General features: G+C 45.9%; 1 protein-coding gene and 1 pseudogene across 3 annotated transcripts in view; one reads left to right on the top strand and one right to left on the bottom strand.

The window, feature by feature from the left end:
* Window positions 1-19,594, bottom strand: part of LOC135920950 (TNF receptor-associated factor 3-like) — a 47,124-nt gene extending 27,530 nt beyond the window's left edge. The window contains exons 1-4 of one of the 3 annotated variants that reach the window (XM_070540383.1): window positions 19,547-19,594; window positions 9,006-9,106; window positions 6,441-6,610; window positions 4,843-4,916 (exon numbers count right to left, since the gene is read on the bottom strand). Coding sequence is in view for 2 of the 3 variants with exons in the window: in XM_070540381.1 (XP_070396482.1) it covers window positions 132-449 (318 nt within the window). In the remaining variant the exon portion in view is untranslated. Of the gene's footprint in view, window positions 1-131; window positions 468-4,842; window positions 4,917-6,440; window positions 6,617-9,005; window positions 9,107-19,546 lie in introns of those variants that run through there. The other 2 variants (XM_070540381.1, XM_070540382.1) reach the window with 2 other exon arrangements.
* On the top strand, window positions 12,827-13,006 carry LOC139047157 (U2 spliceosomal RNA; annotated as a pseudogene).
* Window positions 19,595-20,375: the final 781 nt, after the last annotated feature.

Here is a 20,375-nt window from a genome sequence, read left to right as displayed (position 1 = left end):
TCGTCCTGAAGTGAATAAATTGATGAAGATGATGATGATGATGATGATGATTATAATAATGATGCCAGTGAATACGCTTATGAGGAGTAGGAGGATGATAAAAATGATAATGAGGAAGAGACTGACCGTACCTGTAGCTTTTCCATGTGCTTCTGGTGAAACGCTATCCAAGAGACGTCCGACTCGGCTACGAACGAGATCTTGTCCAGTGGACATGCGTGGCCACCTTCACTGGCGCATCCGTCCAAGCAAGAGCCGCACATCAAGTGCGCACAAGGCAGCACGGCTATGCTTTGCGGCACGACCCCGCAAAGCCGGCAGACTCTGGTGGTCTCCAGGCGCTGCATGAATTTGACGGGCCGCCAGTTGAGGCCGCTCGCAAATCCGCACATGTGGTACGTGGTGTCCGGCATTCTTGGAAATCCGGGCAATGGTATCCAAGTGCTCATTTATGGCATCGATGATTGCTGGAGGAATGTATACGGCAAAGCATTTATCTCGGTGCGAACGTCTCCTTGCTATTGATGGTGTGGCCTCCTAAGATGGGTGACGCTCTTATCGTTGATGTTTTGGCCTCAAGACATATGTGATACACTCGACGGTGATGAGCTTACGTTCGTGATATGACGTGCTTTAGTACTTTTTACTAAATGTCTTTAATGACGGGCCGTTCCTTTGTTTTATTGTTATTGTTAGGGTGCACTAGATACTATCAACTTCCCTGTTGTCTCACAAGCTTCTCAGTTGACCTAACATGCAGTGTGAAAGCCATCGCGATGATCATGTGACGTAACAAGCCTTCGTTGCCAGACTTCACGGAAGCTTCATATTAACGCGATTTCGTTAATGACCCCGTGTCGCAGAAACTCCGGCGTCGGTGTCAGACGTAGTTTCGGCCAAAAGATTTTTGAACCACCCATATCCCAGGCCCTCCATGTGCGGCATGTAAGTTACTGAATTAATTTAATTGCTCAATCTAAAATACGTAGAAAAATCGTAAAGTACGACTTACACACTACCTACAGACATGATAGTGTCGGATTGTGATTTGATTATACGAGAAAGCATCATTCTGTTACGTGAATACTCAATGAAACCCCTGTTCCAGCGTTTCTACCATGCATAAACCAGTCACGGCGTCCGACATTTGCCCGCGCCGGCGTGCGAGTATGTCGTCCGGCGCAAATTGGCGCGCCCGATTCTTTGCAAGTCCTCCAGATGGCGCTGGCCTCTGCCACATTGCGCCCCAAGCAAGATGCCTTGTTTCTACTAAAAAGCCCGCCTTCGTGCATAGCGTTCGCGGCCAGCGTTTCCCGGTAAACATTAAGGTTTCAGACGCTCCAGTTGTCGGGAAGCCTACTGTCGGGAAGGTTTACTGTCTCGTGGACTTATGTAGGGAGTAGCTCGCGCAATATTTTAGCGTCTTTTCACCCACCTCAGAGAAATATTTAGCTCATTGTAGTGAATTCTTATTATTGTTTGAGAGCAATGTATCTAATCTGCCTGAACACGAATAACCACTTGCCAGCCTTGTTTTCGTTATACAATACTTGAAAATTTAGTGAGAATTCCAACGACAATGACCATGCATGTTCCGAGTGTTATTAGAAAAATAGCTAACAACCAGTGTCATGCATCAGTGGTATTTCTAAAGTGACAGCTGCACTTGGCAGCCACAAAAAGTGCACGTTATTTCTGCAACGTGAAAATTCATAGGTAATTTTAGGCACATTTTATCTCACATATTTAGGACACTGCGTCGATGAAATGCCAAAGAGTAATTAAAGGAAGTAAAGTGAAATAAAATAATCATGTATGAATTATGTCTATACTTGAAAAGTGTTAGGACTAAAGAGCTGCAATGAACAGATATTTCTGTGAGACGCTTTCATTATGATGTGGACTATAAGTTATAATGATGAAAATATACGTACAGCTGGGATAAACCTCACTAAGTGAATCAAGTCTCAGTGTTCTGAACCTGGCTGCGGCTCTTTAAAGTCGACAGCGGCTGCACCTTCGAAACTGCACCATCGAAAGGGTAGGCTTATGGCCCACGTGCGCTTATCCGTAGGCCTATAGTGCTGAAAAATACTAAAGAGGCGGTATATTATCAAATTAGCTGAATTTTTTTCTTTATTGAGTCTGCGAGTATCGCCCAGCCCTATTCTTTGCTCACCTGAGCAGTTGAATAAAAAGTGAGACTGATAAGCACGAGTTCGTCGAATGCCGACGTCCCCGAATGCCGGCTCTGTTGTGGACCTAATTTATCAGAACAGCTCCATGTCCAAGTGATTCCGACAGACGCCTGTGCTTAGCGCATGTGTTCCTATGCGTAATGTGTTGCCTTTTGTACATCGCCTGCACCAGCCGCGGCGAACCGCTGCTCACCACAAAGTCCCTGGTTCGATTCCCGTCATTTGCGAATGCATTTTCGTCGGGGCAGCGAATTTGGCGTATTTAGACTTAGGTGCAGGTCAAAGCCGTAAACAGCTTAACGTGGCCCGTATTGTACAAGAAACCAAAGCAAAGTGACACCTAGAAAGCTCTGCAGTTTGGCACCAGTAATCGAGCACGAAATATGACTGGCGTGAGGATGCCGTAGTGTAAAAAAAAAGACAGAAAAAAAACGAATTTGATTTCGCTTTGCATCGCTGTGAACGGTTTCACTTTAGAACAAAACTGCGTTATACTGCGGGATTTGGTTTAAATTTAGACTGAAAAAAATTTTCAATATCGTCTTTGGCAGATCACGTGGTTGTAGTCCTTGAGTTGACCTAGCCGGCGAATTCTAAAGGGCGTCGTGACCACTTGGAACTGATTTCCCAGGTAGCACGATTTTCGAGATATTCATCCCCCCCCCCCCCATGTGCGACCAAATACATGAATGCCTGGGCGTTCCAGTTGCTTTCCCCAGTCAATGCATAACAAGCAGTTTCGTTAAATAACCCAATGAAACAACAGCGCATTGTTCCCCCCAGTTTCAAGGCACATATCTGTAAACCCATGTCATCCTTAGAATTCTTTAGGAATGGCTATACCTTCCATTCTTTCATAATTGAATATTTCATAAACATTCACTAAGCACAATACTGTAGTTAGTTAAAAACCTAACAAGTAATTTTTTCTTATCTAGTGCGTTATGTATCTCGATATCTCGTGCAAGTCCACCGCTTCAAGTAATCCAGGTGAAGAACTATGAATATGCTAAATGCCACAGGCGATTTTCAGGGCTGGCACCACACGCGTGCCGGAAAAGCTGTTAGAAGGCGATTCAACGTATATTTGTTGTAAAGACAGTATGCCTGAGTGATTTTACGGGTAAGAATGGGGTGTATGAGCCATCTAGTTTATTCCTAGAGGCCACTGATACCTCAAGTGACAGTGTTTGCACCTTCGACCAGAGGCGTTGCATGTCAACAACAAGGTTTAAAACGCTAGCTGCCACGAGGGAAAAAAAGAAGGCTACCGTGTGGTGATAGTCGACGGTGAAACCAGTGGTACCGATACCACCGGTAGCGGTAGCGCCCATGTTAGTCCTTATCTGGATTGGCACACATCCTTAGACTGCACTATCTCAGAGACCGCCCCAGGAAAGCGGCTAGAAACCTACCCGATACGAAAAAAAGGGTGGATAAAGGCTGTGTAACATGCCGCGACTGGAGCGAAAAAGATTGGTGTAGTTTCATGCATCACAATGCGATTTTCCGATGGCTCTTTTCACGCGATTGCAATTTAAACGATGCGGCTGGTGCAATGCCCAGTGTTTCTTGCTTCCACGTTCAGTGGTACGCTCGGAACAATTCCTATGTTGTAATAAAAAAGTGGCTGTGCGTTATGACACTATTAACCTGTCTTTAAAGGGACAAATGGTATCCGTGTTCCACAATTTAAAAACACTTTGAAGTGTAAAATTTTCTGGGTTGCGCAACAGCGATTCCTTAAGTTCAGCGCGAGTAGACATGGCTCAAGTTCATAGCTATTCGTAGCTGGTCGTTCAGGGCTGTGTGTCGTCTTGTGTTTGAGTTTATCTATTCAACCACATGATACATGAGGAATGCGCATTTGTGGTTGGGTAGGACGAGGAAAAAAACTGCATAAAGCCAACTTGACGAGCCTCCTCATCCCTAAAGCAATACAAAACAAGCACAGGCAGCAGAAAACAACGGTACATAAACGTACACGTGGGGCCTTTCACAACAATGAATGAATAAAATATCTGCATAGCACAAAAACTGGATGTTTTATAATTACTGAAATAAACACAGCATCATAACTGACGCACTTTTTATAAAGCATGTAAGTTCTCAATTGTTAATTTACACCTATTAAGCATCTTTGGAAGACAGAAAGCAAGAGGTTGAAGTCCATAATTTGCACGAGGACATGGTAGATGCCAATTCTCTGTATGCCGAGTTAGACGACAGGCTGGACTAAGTTGTAAGCCAAATAACTTACCTACAATGTATGTACCTTCTTTCTGTACGTATTCCATATATAAAAACCGCTAATAGCTGGTACTCGTAGCAACAATCAAGTATCAAGATTCTGAGCTTCTTAAACAATTCAGATGTGCATGCATTATAAGAGGCACCTGCAATAAATTTTTAAGCATATTTTTTTCACAGTCAGACCCCAGTATATATAGACGTTGTAGAGCCTGTGGACCAAAGCAATACCACAAAGGTGCCTTTTCCTGAGCCCAGAAGCAAAGAAGGAATCGCACAACTAACAAAACAAGGAAACTGTCACAGTTTACATGCATGCAAAACACAAGGAAGCAACAGTGACGACATTAATGGTGCATACGCGTACGCTATATGTAAAACGCTTACAACCAACCTGCAAAGCCTGTAGCGAGTAGTTCATCTTGCGTCCTTTCGCCGTCGCTGCCGCTGCGGGATAGAAGCGGGCTCCTGAAAAAAACGCCGCACCCAAGGTAACCTTGACAAGCCGTGTGAAAGCGGCAGCAGGCTCGGGTAGATGGCGGTTCCGGTTGCGCCGCTGTCTCGGCGATACGCCGGCCTCAGCCTCTAGAGAGCGCTGATAGTTCAGCGTGCCTCCTGTCGCCATCGCTTCCGCTGGCTGAGTGAATTACGCACTTTCCATGTCCGCGTAGTTCGGCCAGTGCTACTACAAATTAGCACGTGATCTATAAACAAGCCTATATGTCTATACCATCATCACATATGCAGTATTCGGAATCATGCTGCACCGAAGTCGTCGCGTCAGCGCAGCGAGGTCCTCGAGCTGCCCTTGCTTAGCGCCTGCTTGCGAAAAAATTATCTGTGCAAATTTTTCGTAAGTGCACATAAGCGCTGCCGGTTCCTAGCCATATCCTCGCATCAAACGCAGCAGCAACCACCAACTCGACAACTCACGCCTGCCCCTGAAGGAAGCCGCATATGATCTGTGTGCGTTTACTGAGCGCGGAAAAGAAACTTTGTTGTCAAACTCAATCTTAACGCTGCCTTGCTTCGTTCGTCGTGGCGCGTGTGCTGTAATTGTGTGCCGAATGCCACTGAATATTTCGAGAGGCGTAAAACCCGAGGCCTCAATTTTTTTAGGAGCTACCGTGACCAGTGTGAGTAGCACCATAAAATTTTAACATGCATGGGTGTTGTCTACTTTCACGTCCTCAGTCTCGTGCTGTTTGTATCCTGTGAATCAACATCAAGAAGCTTGAATCAATCCGCTGCATTGCGTACTGTGGCGGCGTTGCCCCACGGCAAACATTAATACGTTATCAAGAGAACATTTGTTTGTCTAATAACAAAATATAACGCTAGAATTTTGTATTCGCAGTGGGTAGCGTAAAGTAGAAAACTTTCGCAACTATTGACCAATCTCGTTGGCATGCGTTTGATCCGGCCTGCTTCAGCGCAATATGTTCAGATAGGGTTGAAACCTCCAGATTACCAAAAATCTCTGCAAATAGAGCAAATGTTGCTCCAGTGTAAACAAAAGCAAGCATCCCAATCTTTTAAGTGAGTCAGGTGCCTAAAGTGTAATACAGTAATTTTACAACATGCTAATAGGAGCCGTTACAAACTAAATTAATCGACCAGAATAAGAAAGCACAAGGAAAGCGTGAAGGTACAATTTATTTTTGTATTCCTGAACGAGTTGTATTAGCAAAATCTTATGCTTGCTTTGATTGCTTGCTTTAACACAATGCTCGAAACAGAGAGGCCAATTTTTTTTCTTGCTGTAGAAAAGCTGCTTGAATGCCAGTTGCCTACTACGTAGAGTTCTGAGGGAAAGTTTTAAACAGTGAAAATACCTCTAAGCTTATATATGAGCTTTCTTCGTGAACAACGATTTACCTCTTTACGTTTCAGAATCCAAACATTGTGAAATTTTTAGGAGGCCACATTCAAGCTTGAAAATATGGACAATACAGGCGTACCGAATTACCAGTACAGACTGAACATGCTTGCCTATAGTGGTTGACTGGCCTGCTGCGTACTGCTCCAGCGTTCGTAGAGGCTACCTCCCGAGAATTGCTATGTTCCACGTATGTTCCTATTTTCCATGGGCCCAGCAAGCGGCCTTGTAGTGGATCCGATTCCGCCGCCGCCGCCGCCGCCACCGCCGCCGCCGTGAGCGTCTGCACAACGAGCGGATGTTTATGTTCACAGCGCCGGCCTCCTCGGCGTGGAAGTCACGTACAATAAAGTTTCAGTTTCACCGGCGCTCGGCTGCTCGCCGGTCGCTCTCAAAGTTCGTTCTCTTCTCTCTGCGCGCGTCTGTCTATTGGCGGCGAGGAGTTACGGAGTCGCCCTCTATCGGAAGCGCCTCGCTGGCGTAGTATGAGGGATCACGTGGCGCGCTCCTCATAGGTTTTGCTGTCAGCGCTCACTGAAAACACCGCGCGCGTGCTCTCCCGGACATTTCTGTAAGTACTTTCGAAACGAAAGAAGTTTCTTACTGTCTAAATAATAATCTTGGGCAGACTGAAAGCACACAATCGTTTACAGCCGCTATCTCTTTACCGAATACGTACAGTGAACGCCACTGCGCGCGGTTGCCGCGATGGAGTCTCCCGAACCGGCTTCTTGCGTGAAAGGTAGGTAAACGCTGAGAGCAAACTATGTGAAATATGTTCTTATAGTGTTTGTATAACTAAATGGAGCGTAATAGAATGAAGCCTCAATGCAGCGATCACGCAGATTCACAGCGACCGACTGCGCGTCTGCATGCTTGTCCGCGCACTGTTTCGCTTACTCCGGCGCGCATTTTCGCACCGTGCCATGAGCTCAAGGCCGCAGAATATGAGCATTTGACAGTATACAGGCAACCATTGTTGCGTTGGCGCTATCAGAGCTGTTCAAAAATAATTTCATTGTACAGACTTCGACGCCTACGGGACTGTGATGTGCCGTCGCGACGATTCAATCTTTTTTTTTTCTAAATTCTTTGATCTTTCAATACTATTTCTCGAGTTGCGTCGCACTGTATGTTTATCGGCGTTCTCAGCGTGCAATTTCCCGCTGCTCCTTTTTTGTAATCCAGTTCATTAATTAATAACACAAACATGACCATATACCATGCTTTCTTTAAATGTGCTTCTTACCGCTGCCTTTCCACTCCACTGAACTTGCCAGTATCTATAGTATCGACAAGTTCATAGACTAAACCGTCATGACATTAGTCGGGCAGCGGACTCGGGCGAGCGTCTCAGTGCGCGTTTTCAGAACATCGCAGACCGGGCGCCGTAGCAGAAATCTTCCTCGCGTCTTTGCTTGCTGCATACCTGAGTTGTAGCCGATGACTGTTTGCCGGTTTTATGTTTTGCGAGCCAAGCTTCACACAGCTTGGCTCGCAATAAGGCTGACACCGGCCTCCGTTACGTGCGTCCGGCCCTGCGGCACCGAGCAGTAGCCTACCATGTCGCGCGCCTTCAAAGGCAGCCATTACCTATTGTAGTGCTTTCAAGCGTTGTAAAGCAGACACTCGAAGCGGGAAAATTTCGCCTCTAAATGAAAACCGCAGCGTACGAGGGAATTTAAGCTCGTTTTCAGCTCGCTTCGGCGCGCCCGAAGCAGCCGACGCGGCCGCTATGTCCACGTGATCCCTCCTAGCACGTCACGCCGACGGTGGCGCCAGCTTTTCCAGTGGTGGAGCTCGAGGCCAATAGCGGACGCATTTCGCGCCCCTATAGCCTGATCGTCCTTCGTGTCACTGCGGGGCTGGACTGGGTTTTTTCTCGAAAAATGGTGGCCATCTGGGCCGAAGTGTGATCCCGTCTGCACATGTATTCAACATTCATGAGCATCCTGTTAGGCGTAGGGGTTTGTATCAGGTCCTGGTTGTTGTACTTGCGGCGACGTAAGTATTTTTTTCTCACTATATTGCACCGCTGTCTTTTATTCAACCTTTTGTTGCAATGTTTAGAATGTGGCCGCCCGTTAAAGCAAAAATAAACAGCAATATCGAAGAAAAATGAATGAATGAATAGAATTTACTCATAGGAAAGACAAGAGAGGATGAGGAAAAATATGATGCAATATGATGCATCAAATTTAAGGAAAAATGTGATGCAAGTTCCATGCACATGTTGAAATCCACATGAGTCGAAGGTTTCATGCAAAGATCAATTCTATACAGCTAACTGCAAACTGTACAATGGTCCTTATTTTCATTCAATGCACCAATACCCACAAGCACTGTTTGCTTACGTACTCCGCTTGACAAAAGTTTCGTATCAGGTAATTTATAAACGCATCAGGGAACTCACTCCAGAGCTACACAGTCTCGGACCGATTTGCGAGGCTGAATTCGTGTGAGCGCGGCAGTGTAGAATTTTTGGTGAGTCCGCACACACGTGCTAATAAATTAATTACCACATGGACTAAATCAATAAGCAGCTGCATCTCATATCTAAGGCTATTCTTTAATTATGGTGGCATATGGTTATGCTCGTTTATGCGGTAAAACGTGCTATTGCAAAATCATCGGAAGGGCAACGTGTTCACAATGATCGAGCAGTTAGGCAGGCTCACATTATTTCTGAGCCTCAGCATGGCCACAATGAGCGCACGGTCGAAGTCATGGAGAGCTGGTAGAAGGGCACCGCCGCCGGGTCAATGCCATAGGCAGCTACCTGCAGAATGTGCCACGTCAATTCGATTTCAACAGTACGTAGGACCTGCATAATTTTTTTGTTTGCCTTCATCCTGTGCAAAGATGTCGCAAGAATGCCCTAATTGAGGTGCACAGAAGCTAAAGGATACACGCATGCAGAACAAAGTCAATGCAAAATTGGCAAATATGCGGAAATCGCATATCAGTAGGGTGCAACAAGCCACAGAGACGCGACACTGCTGAATGCATGTGTGGCCATGATGGCAATAAGATGACGGTTCTGTAAATGATGACGATGGTGTGCAGCGGCGGTAAGCACCGCTTGCGCCCCAGTCTCCTTCAACTAATGCGCAACTTACCATGGACGTTATAAAGGAGTCTATTTGTTTGCTTTACTTCCAGTGGTATGCCGCCAGTGGTGGAAGCAGCGCTGGCGGCACGCGTCAACATTCGACCACGACCAATGCCGACTTCCTGAGGTTTACGGAGCTTCCGTGCCACAGTGAGACGTTTGCAATTGCCCTCATCACGCGGCCGTTCAGAGACGCCTGGTAGCCGCGAGGGTGCTGTTCACAGCAGCAGCTTCCTTCTCCCTTGCCCGCGTGTTGGATAGCCAACCAGGCGAGACCTAGGTTAACCTCCCTGACGTTCCTTCTTGTTTGCCTCTCTCTCTCTCTCTGCCACACTGATGCTTCGCGCCAGCAGGTCGCCCACGAGCATTCTTAGAACACCACCCGAGAAGCTTGAGAGCAAAGCTCAGCTTTGCTATAGGTGTCAATGTTTCGGTTCCCTTCGGGCATAAATTCCCAATTCCTTTATCTTCTTTTTTCTTTAACTCACGACCCAACCTCTGGAAAGTAAGTAGGACAAAAATCACGGCGATAAAAAATGTAAGTATAGGAAGTTCGAACGCCTTCCTCAGACGAGAACAGCCATGGAAATCATGCAAGCAACAGACGGTCTCCTTGACACCCTTCACTACCTTGCACCGCTCTCTTGTATTAATGAAGATACCATGAAGCACATGAGCTGTAGACTTTCACCATAACTTATACCGTACCACCATCATATTCCTAGCCTATCTCGGTCGTTCCTCCGAATCCCTTCTCCCAACGTGGAGCAGCAGGCTACAGTAGCATCACTAAGGCCGGCCTCTCCGCCTTTCCCTCATTGAAGCTGCTCTCTCTTGGTGATACCTCGTCCATCCGCAAAGCTTAAGACAGAAGCCGGGCGGAACTCTCACCAAGAAAATGTACACACATGGTCGAAGACTAGTCTTGTGACTGAATGCAAACATGGCCGTTCAAGAGCATCAAGAAAACAAGCACAGAGATCGAGGGATAAATGAGATGCGAAATGAAGTGAGCTTAATTAGAATACAGATATCGAATTTGCTACCTGCGCTTGCGGAAGGGGTAAGGGGAGACAGAGAAATAAAGAAAAAAATACACATAGTAAGAGAGGAAGATGAAATAAAGCGAAGAAAAAAAAACGAATACGTTGTCTTAGTAGCATGCTGGCCTCGCAGCCTCTATGTAAAGCTTCTTCTATGCAAGCCGAACAACGTGCTCTTGCCCGCCTAAATGCGGTTAAATGCCGCAGCTTCGTCGGCATGCATCGAACGAAATGATCCACCTTTCATCGGTCGGAAGAGCACGTTTTATTCAATAGAAGTGCTTCCACCTCGATCACACGAGACAGTTTAGTACGCGTGCATGCAGGCATTCGTATGCTTGACAACGTCGAAAAAAGACAGAGATAGAAGCTGTGCAGTCGGCTACTATGCACTGAGCGATGAAAAACAGACCGGAAAATTCGTTAAACCCCATCGATTTCACGTCAGAAATGGCGGCCAGCTAACATTGCCAAGATAATTTGACAATAGCATGGAGCACCGTACACTCGACGTAGCACAGAAATACGTGCAGTAGGAATTAACAGCTCGCAATGTTGTTATGCTGAGCAACTGAAACGCAGCGCTTAGAAACCTACAGCAAAGAGACAATGAAAGCGTTTTCGCTCCTCGGATTACCAACTCCTTCCGCGTAATCGCCTCTTCTGTAGCATTCTTAAACTGTCAGTGCCCACGTGTATGTCAGTGCCACGTGCGGTCATCACACGTGGACATCGCCGTCAACGAGGAGGTGGACCAACTGGCATCTCGGATTAATGAGAGTTATATTCGGCCCAATGTTATCTGCCAACTCGATCATGCTCATCTGCTGATCCGCCTCCTTCTGCTTGGAAAGCACCCTGATAAAGGAGTTCCAGTTCCGAGATCGTTCTCTCCACGAGTTTGTAGGAACGGTTTGCTTCGCTGCCTTCGAGTTTTGTCGCTGTAGCTTCGTATAGTGTGTGTCATGGTGGCTAAACCATTGCACGACAAGAGCTGGAACTCACTGCGTTCTGATCTTCCTGCAGCGTTGCACAAACACTCAGTCACTTCATGTTGGACTGTCCCTGCTAATGAAAACTCAGAATTACAACGGACTGCGCATTAGAGAGAACGCCATTCACTTAGCTTGCCATGTGCGGCAATCTTCGATATTTTATTTCCCCCTGGTCGTGCGACGCAATGAAGTACGTATCATTTATAATTTTTATCATATGTGATATATTTATCCTTCTTGAAGGAGACAAACCTAGAGTTTTGCTTATAGCCTCACATTTTGCTCTAATTTTGTGCTTGTATGTAGACCATCTACAGGATGCTTGTGGCTAGCAAAGTGTGAGTGACGCACATGCACGTGTTATTCTTGTCGTTCTACACAATCTTTTTTAAAAATTATGTCCTTGTTCTTTCGCAATGGCCCTCTTTATTTTAGTTTGTTCTTCGTTCACCACTCTTTTTCGACGCACCTTTCGTCTTCTAGAGCCGACCAGGCTGCCTCGATAGCAGCACAAATGGGGCTTCGTTTCGAGGCACCCCAAAGAAGGCAAGTATTCTGCCCCATTACCCGCCTCTCTATCCCTTGTGGCTGCTGCCATCTGCTTCTGATTCTTTTTTCGATTCATTATTGTACGTCACCGTAAAATAATAATAATAATAATAATAATAATAATAATAATAATAATAATAATAATAATAATAATAATAATAATAATAATAATAATAATAATAATAATAATAATAATTAAGTGCCATTCTACTCTGTGAAGCTGAATGACCAGCGAAGCTGTGGATGTGGTCCGCTTAATGGCGAACTGTCCATTGCCGTGCGTCAAACAGCGCATGACATAACTGGAACGCGCGGCGCGACAAAAATCGCTCCTTCACAACGATGACCCTCGGAAGATGATCATACATACCTATGTATTCTTGCTAAACGTGGTACGACACCTTTTACTAACGAATCCCGTGACTTAGAACAGACAAGCACCTCACCGTATTCCCTGGGGCACTGACTGCTTTACCGTAGCCAAAGCCATCGGGCCTCCGTCGACGTCAGGCACTGTAGGCGTCAGGCACTGGTTGTCGCTAGAAAACCACCAGCGGTCACACACAGGCCACATGAAATTTGTTTCCCACAAGCTCCCTCTGAAACCTGGCTGTTGCTCCGGTGCAACGTTCCAAGCTTGCGGGATCGGGGCCACATGGAAGGTTCGCAATCCTTTCCGCCTCGCCGTCTCGGCGGGCAACACGCTTACGGAACCACCACAACGGAAGAGCGGAAGGAAAGGGAAAGAGACACGAAAGCGCTTGGAATGCCTACAAGGAGAGGGTGATGCGCACGTGGACATAACCAACAAGGATCAAGGTGTAGTATATATTCTTATCAGCCTAATATCTTGGACGGGTTTAATTGGGACCCAAGATCTTAAACTCATTTTTGTAAGTTGGCGGAGGGCTTAAAGCCCACTTCACCTCCACCGCGGGTCGGCGTGGAACTTCGCTGTCTTCCGGATTAGCCCACGTATGGGGTGAAATTCCCGTTCTACACGGGTCACTAGACGCACACAATTTTTCCCAGAACCTAGCCACATACAGCTTCGCTGTAAAAATATTTTTAGCGATACCATGGGTGAGGGAAAGAAAATATGAAAGCAAGAAAAGCCCGCAGATCAAACGCCATGTGGGAATTGATGTTATGCGAAGCAGCGGGGGAGGAGCCTACCAAGGTAACCAAACGACCATGGCGGCACCAAGATGTAGAGGGCTATTTCTTAGCCAACATGACACGCATTTCATGACATTTATGTCATGACTTATCATTTATAATCTTCCTACACTCTTGCCATACTATGCCAATTTCGTTACATACCTAGTTAAGGGAACGACCAAGAGAGCACGAAGACGCAGATGGCTGTTTCATGACCTACATAACAGGCATGTCATGGCATGCCATGACCTATCATTTACGTTCGTCATAAACTCTTGTCATACTATGCCAATTTCGATAGATACCAAGTTAAGGAAACGACCAAGAGAGCGCCGAGACCTAGGCGGCGAGATAGATAGATACTCTCAAAGTGGCAAATGTTCGCAAATATATGCTTCTAATATTCAATGGACGCGAAAGGACGCGAGTTCCGTTATTATGCGCTCGCTTAATGCCAGCCTGAAAATAAATACAAGCGTCCAGCTTTGCAATTAAGAATAGACGTCTTTAGCCAATCGAAACAGGGCATTGGCAATCGTCTGTTCCCTGTGCTTGTGTTCTCTGCTTAGGACGTGTAATGCTGCAATCACATTTTATGTCAAATAAGTAGGGAGCACTGTATGGTGAGAAAATACACGTAAATTTTAAGCGCGCAAGTACATTCACTGGTGTCCTGTCCTAACCCCTCGGACGTAGCTTCTAGTCTACGCTGAAGGATTCGTGCGTTCGACAGCAGTTGACACCGATGAACAGTACTCGGTGCCGTGCCATGCTTCCTGCTATAACGTGAATCGGCTGTTACGGGTTCCTCGAAAGATAAGCCTCGCAGTTGAAGAAAGATTTGTCCTGGTCCGGGATTCGAACCAGGGACCATCGCCTTTCCAGGGCAGCCCTTCATTAATTACTTCTGTACACCTTACGGGTTTCCGCAGAACTATTACGGTTCGCAGCGGTGGCGTAGAGGTAGAACACCCGCCTCGCGTGCAAGAGGTCCGTGGTTCGAATCCCGGTGCCGGCAATTTTCCACCGGATAAAAAAAAAATCCGCGTGTTGATAAAATTGCATAAACAGGCCTGGAGTGTGGCCTGATCCCGGTGACCAGAACCGGTAACGCACTCCCTCACCAGAGCAGGATTGGCCACCCTGGTGCAGTACTTGGCCACAACCTCCTATATGAACAACACAACCAAACCCCGGCCCTCAGTCCCCAGCAGCTGCCAAGCAACTGACCACGGCGGCGGTCAGACCTGCGACGCTGCAGAGGGTGCTAAGAATCACTGGCTCCGGACAGGCCGCCATTGGAATATGAACCTGGCAACGTTTAACGCTAGAACGTTATCTAGTGAGGCGAGTCTAGCAGTGCTATTGGAGGAATTAGAGGGCAGTAAATGGGATATAATAGGGCTCAGCGAAGTTAGGAGGCCAAAAGAAGCATATACAGTGCTAAAAAGCGGGCACGTCCTGTGCTACCGGGGCTTAACAGAGAGAAGGGAACTAGGCGTCGGATTCCTGATTAATAAGAATATAGCTGGTAACATACAGGAATTCTATAGCATTAACGAGAGGGTGGCAGGTCTTGTTGTGAAACTTAATAAGAGGTACAAAATGAAGATTGTACAGGTCTACGCCCCTACATCCAGTCATGATGACCAGGAAGTCGAAAGCTTCTATGAAGACGTGGAATCGGCGATGGGTAGAGTGAAAACTAAATACACTATACTAATGGGTGACTTTAATGCCAAGGTAGGCAAAAAGCAGGCTGGAGACAAGGCAGTGGGGGAATATGGCATAGGCACTAGGAATATCAGGGGGGAGTCATTGGTAGAGTTTGCGGAACAAAATAATATGAGGATAATGAATACTTTCTTCCGCAAGCGGGATAGCCGAAAGTGGACGTGGAGTGGCCCGAACGGCGAGACTAGAAATGAAATAGACTTCATACTCTGCGCTAACCCTGGCATCATAAAAGATGTGGACGTGCTCGGCAAGGTGCGCTGCAGTGACCACAGGATGGTAAGAACTCGAATTAGCCTAGACCTGAGAAGGGAATGGAAGAAACTGGTACATAAGAAGCCGATCAGTGAGTTAGCGGTTAGGGGGAAAATAGAGCAATTCCAGATCAAGCTACAGAACAGGTATTCGGCTTTAACTCAGGAAGAGGACCTTAGTGTTGAAGCAATGAACGACAATCTTGCGGACATCATTAAGGAGTGTGCAATGGAAGTCGGTGGTAACTCCGTTAGGCAGGATACCAGTAAACTATCGCAGGAGACGAAAGATCTGATCAAGAAACGCCAATGTATGAAAGCCTCTAACCCTACAGCTAGAATAGAACTGGCAGAACTTTCGAAGTTAATCAACAAGCGTAAGACAGCTGACATAAGGAAGTATAATATGGATAGAATTGAACATGCTCTCAGGAACGGAGGAAGCCTAAAAGCAGTGAAGAAGAAACTAGGAATTGGCAAGAATCAGATGTATGCGTTAAGAGACAAAGCCGGCAATATCATTACTAATATGAATGAGATAGTACAAGTGGCTGAGGAGTTCTATAGAGATTTGTACAGTACCAGTGCCACCCACGACGATAATGGAAGAGAAAATACTCTAGAAGAATTCGAAATTCCACAGGTAACACCGGAAGAAGTAAAGAAAGCCTTGGGAGATATGCAAAGGGGGAAGGCAGCTGGGGAGGATCAGGTAACAGCAGATTTATTGAAGGATGGTGGGCAGATTGTTCTAGAGAAACTGGCCACCCTGTATACGCAATGCCTCATAACGTCGAGCGTACCGGAATCTTGGAAAAATGCTAACATAATCCTAATTCATAAGAAAGGGGACGCCAAAGACTTGAAAAATTATAGACCAATCAGCTTACTGTCCGTTGCCTACAAACTATTTACTAAGGTAATCGCAAATAGAATCAGGAACACCTTAGACTTCTGTCAAGCAAAGGACCAGGCAGGATTCCGTAAAGGCTACTCAACAATAGATCATATTCACACTATCAATCAGGTGACAGAGAAATGTGCGGAATATAACCAACCATTATATATAGCTTTCATTGATTACGAGAAAGCATTTGATTCTGTCGAAACCTCAGCAGTCATGGAGGCATTACGGAATCAGGGTGTAGACGAACCATATGTAAAAATACTGAAAAATATCTATAGCGGCTCCACAGCCACCATAGTCCTCCATAAAGAAAGCAACAAAATCCCAATAAAGAAAGGCGTCAGGCAGGGAGATACGATCTCTCCAATGCTATTCACAGCGTGTTTACAGGAGGTATTCAGAGACCTGGATTGGAAAGAAATGGGGATAAAAGTTAATGGAGAATACCTTAGTAACTTGCGATTCGCTGATGATATTGCCTTGCTTAGTAACTCAGGGGACCAACTGCAATGCAGGCTCACTGACCTGGAGAGGCAAAGCAGAAGAGTGGGTCTAAAAATTAATCTGCAGAAAACTAAAGTAATGTTTAACAGTCTCGGAAAAGAACAGCAGTTTACAATAGGCAGCGAGGCACTGGAAGTCGTCAGGGAATACATCTACTTAGGGCAGGTAGTGACTGCGGATCCGGATCATGAGACAGAAATAATCAGAAGAATAAGAATGGGCTGGGGTGCGTTTGGCAGGCATTCTCAGATTATGAACAGCAGGTTGCCATTATCCCTCAAGAGAAAAGTGTATAATAGCTGTGTCTTACCAGTACTCACCTACGGGGCAGAAACCTGGAGGCTTACGAAAAGGGTTCTACTCAAATTGAGGACGACGCAACGAGCTATGGAAAGAAGAATGATAGGTGTAACGTTAAGGGATAAGAAAAGAGCAGATTGGGTCAGGGAACAAACGCGAGTTAATGACATCTTAGTTGAAATCAAGAAAAAGAAATGGGCATGGGCAGGAGATGTAATGGGGAGGGAAGATAACCGATGGTCATTAAGGGTTACGGACTGGATTCCAAGGGAAGGGAAGCGCAGCAGGGGACGACAGAAAGTTAGGTGGGCGGATGAGATTAAGAAGTTTGCAGGGACGGCATGGCCACAATTAGTACATGACCGGGGTTGTTGGAGAAATATGGGAGAGGCCTTTGCCCTGCAGTGGGCATAACCAGGCTGATGATGATGATGATGATGATTACGTAAAACTCTTCCCACTCCTTCTAGTTGTTGAGAGGTTCGACTTCGCCATACCATCTGCTAACCGCGTGGTTAGCTCAGATGGTAGAGCAGCAGCCCCGGAAAGGTGGTGGTCAATGCTTCTAGTCCCGAACCAGGACGAATTTTCCTCCAACTGCGAGGCATTCCTTCCTTTCTTTCTTTCTTCCTTTCTTTCCTTCTTTCTTTTTGAGGAATTGGGATTACGATTACGATTTGGAGGATGTCTTATTTTCCCCATATTAATTACTTCTCTCCACCCTGCGGATTTCCGCAGAAATATTGCGTCAATCCTTCTAACCATTGCAACATGCATAATGAGTATTTTAACTTTAGTCACCTAGTAGAGCGGAGTGGTGTAAATTAACGCGGAAAGTGTCGCCCACTCAAGTTATTCGTACAGAAGGATATTCTTAGGCTCCTCATTCAAACTATTCACGGCGGGATGACTCGCTGTGCGGTGTGTTCTATCAAAGCGTTCCACGCTGTCAAACAATTTTCGACCTAAGTGCATCAATCGTAATGAATTTTATTTGCATTGACCTCTCTATGTGTCCATACAGTGAAGTGTCATTTCGCTTCATAGACATTATTGCCACTTGTCCGTATGCTTGCCAGTAACCACACTGTACAAACAGCCTACTAAACATACGGCGGGCCCGGATATAACGTCGTTGCAAAATATTTGTGGAACGCATACACGGTGCAAAGTAATAGCAGACTGGGATCATTACCACCCAAATCAATTTAGTTTTGTCCAGCATCAGCAGACTTTACTAATTTGTGTCGTTAAGGCATGTAGAATATGCAAGCATTAAAAAATACGTCGTTTAATGATTAATTAGCAGGGTGGTTAAACAATATATGTCTGTTGTCCCAAAAAAACATTGAATCTATGAGGAACGCCATAGTAGGATCTCGGCAGTAATATTGATAATCTGGGGTGTCCATTAAAAGAACGCTGAAGAGATATTCTTTTAGCTCAATTAGTATTTAACTTTTTAGAATACCAGGAAAGCCTCTTTTATCTTGAGATTACCCTTAAAAATAGACATACTAAGAAACTATGAAAGACTAGTGGCGACGAGGCTTTTAAGTTCCTGCACGAGCTTGTCGTGACGTCATAGATATGGACGGTGGTCTGCTCTTGCTTATTTAATATTTCCTGCATGAATATAAGCTGCCTCCTATTCTATAAGAGCCAAATATTGAACATAGGAAAGTTCAGGAACTTCTATTGAGCCTCATAGTAAAAATACGAAATATATTATATATAAGTGGCGTCCGACAGAATCGGACGCCACTTTTCACGCGTAAGTATACATTTTACATTCCTGGCATTTGTATGCTAACTTATAAGACATATATGCCAACGCTTGTCTTTAGCGCGACGGCTAAGTCTACCCGCCAATTACAGTTTGATGTCTTGACTGTCGTATGTACAGGTTTTCCCACGTTACGTTGCAGACGTTTCTAAAAATAATCTTAATATGCCCAAGCGACGGCAAAAAAAAAAAACGTTACGTGGTCCTGTCTTGCTACGTGGCAATTGCATATTTTCACCGTTTGTCTCCAGTTACGCGGGACACCCGGTATATGCAGTTAAACCTCGACATAACGAATTCGTTAAAATCGGCTATTTGCTTCGCTATACGGAAATTTCGTTGTATTAAAATTCGACCGTTTATACAAACAAGTACGCTCGCTGGTCGATTTTTCTTACATGGAAAGGGGCCGCAGAATTTTCCGAATTATCGTGCAATTAAACAAACACGAATGAGAAAATAAATAACTTTTTTTACATCTGGGAGCCGGCGACGGACGATACGGTTTCATGCCACGCAGTAAACGCGATCTCCTCGGCGGCATGAAGGGAAGGCAGCCACGCCTTCGCCTGCACTCCGCCTCCGCGGCTGATATCGTCGCCCGCACGGAAACGACGCTACCAGGAATAGCGGCGGCAACGGGGAGCGAATGCTTCGACTGGCTCTCTCTCCAACGGGTCACCGAAACTCGAGAATACGCAACCTCCAATAGTGAACGCGCGGTAAGACAGCTTCCTTGGTGCCACGCCGTCTCTGCACGCCCATTTCTTGCACGCGCGGCAGATAAACCTGTAAAGCAGGGTGAGCGGCCGCCTATGCGCTCATCCGTGCTTACAGCCATACGGAGCCACGGCCTAGACTCGAGCAAACTTACCCCCTAAACGTACCGGTAGATGCGAGAACCATGGTAAATATACCTGGTAGCGAAGCTTCCATAGGAGCCCATACGTTCAAAACATGGCGGTCCATCGCCGGTTCATGGGGCTTAGCGCCATCTGTATGTGGTGGGAACACTTCCGGCGGAAGAAAAAATAACGTGATGCCATGTCCGTTAAAAGCAGAAGTGACGTCATTTTGTTTTTGAAGGCGCGAAATTTCTTTTGTTGTTCTTCCTTTGGAGCTATTTATTCAAATGCCCCACCATTCGACTTGATGGGCATTTCGAGCTTTCAGAGTGGAAAGCGTTGCAGGAAAAGGCCAGCCGTACGGTTGTCGAAATCGCATCCCTGCGCAGAACATACTTTCTTTGGAGGCCAACGAAAGCTTTAGGTGTAGAGTGGTGATCCTATCGTTGGGCGCCAAGCCCGTCGGCCGGCGCGGTCGCGCGAAAACTACACAATTATCTAGCGGACGTAACTCACTACTTTTGAATGAACAGATTAAGAAGCGATGAAGCTGCCCACGCAACCAAATTCAGACAAACTTCGACAATCAATACAGCACAAACTGTGAGGGGGGCGTATTTCAACAGGTGATACGAGTGCGCCTTTCTGCCCATTTCAGGACGTGCATTGCACTGCGAGTGATAGTGGCGTCAACGCCCCCTGTAGCGATGGGCGCTGAAAGGGAATGCATTTATTAATAAAATTAAACGTATTTATTTAACTCATCACGAATATATAAAATTAAACAGGAATTTTATTTTCGTTGAATGAATCTAACTGTGTCTCGTTTGAATTAAAAAACGCGTTTTTCTTTCCCAA

The sequence above is a fragment of the Dermacentor albipictus genome, chromosome 6, assembly GCF_038994185.2.
Source record: "Dermacentor albipictus isolate Rhodes 1998 colony chromosome 6, USDA_Dalb.pri_finalv2, whole genome shotgun sequence".
NCBI classification, from domain to species: Eukaryota; Metazoa; Arthropoda; class Arachnida; order Ixodida; family Ixodidae; genus Dermacentor; species Dermacentor albipictus.
The sequence above is the reverse complement of the archived record's forward strand: the minus strand, read 5'-3'. Positions and strand labels throughout refer to the sequence as shown.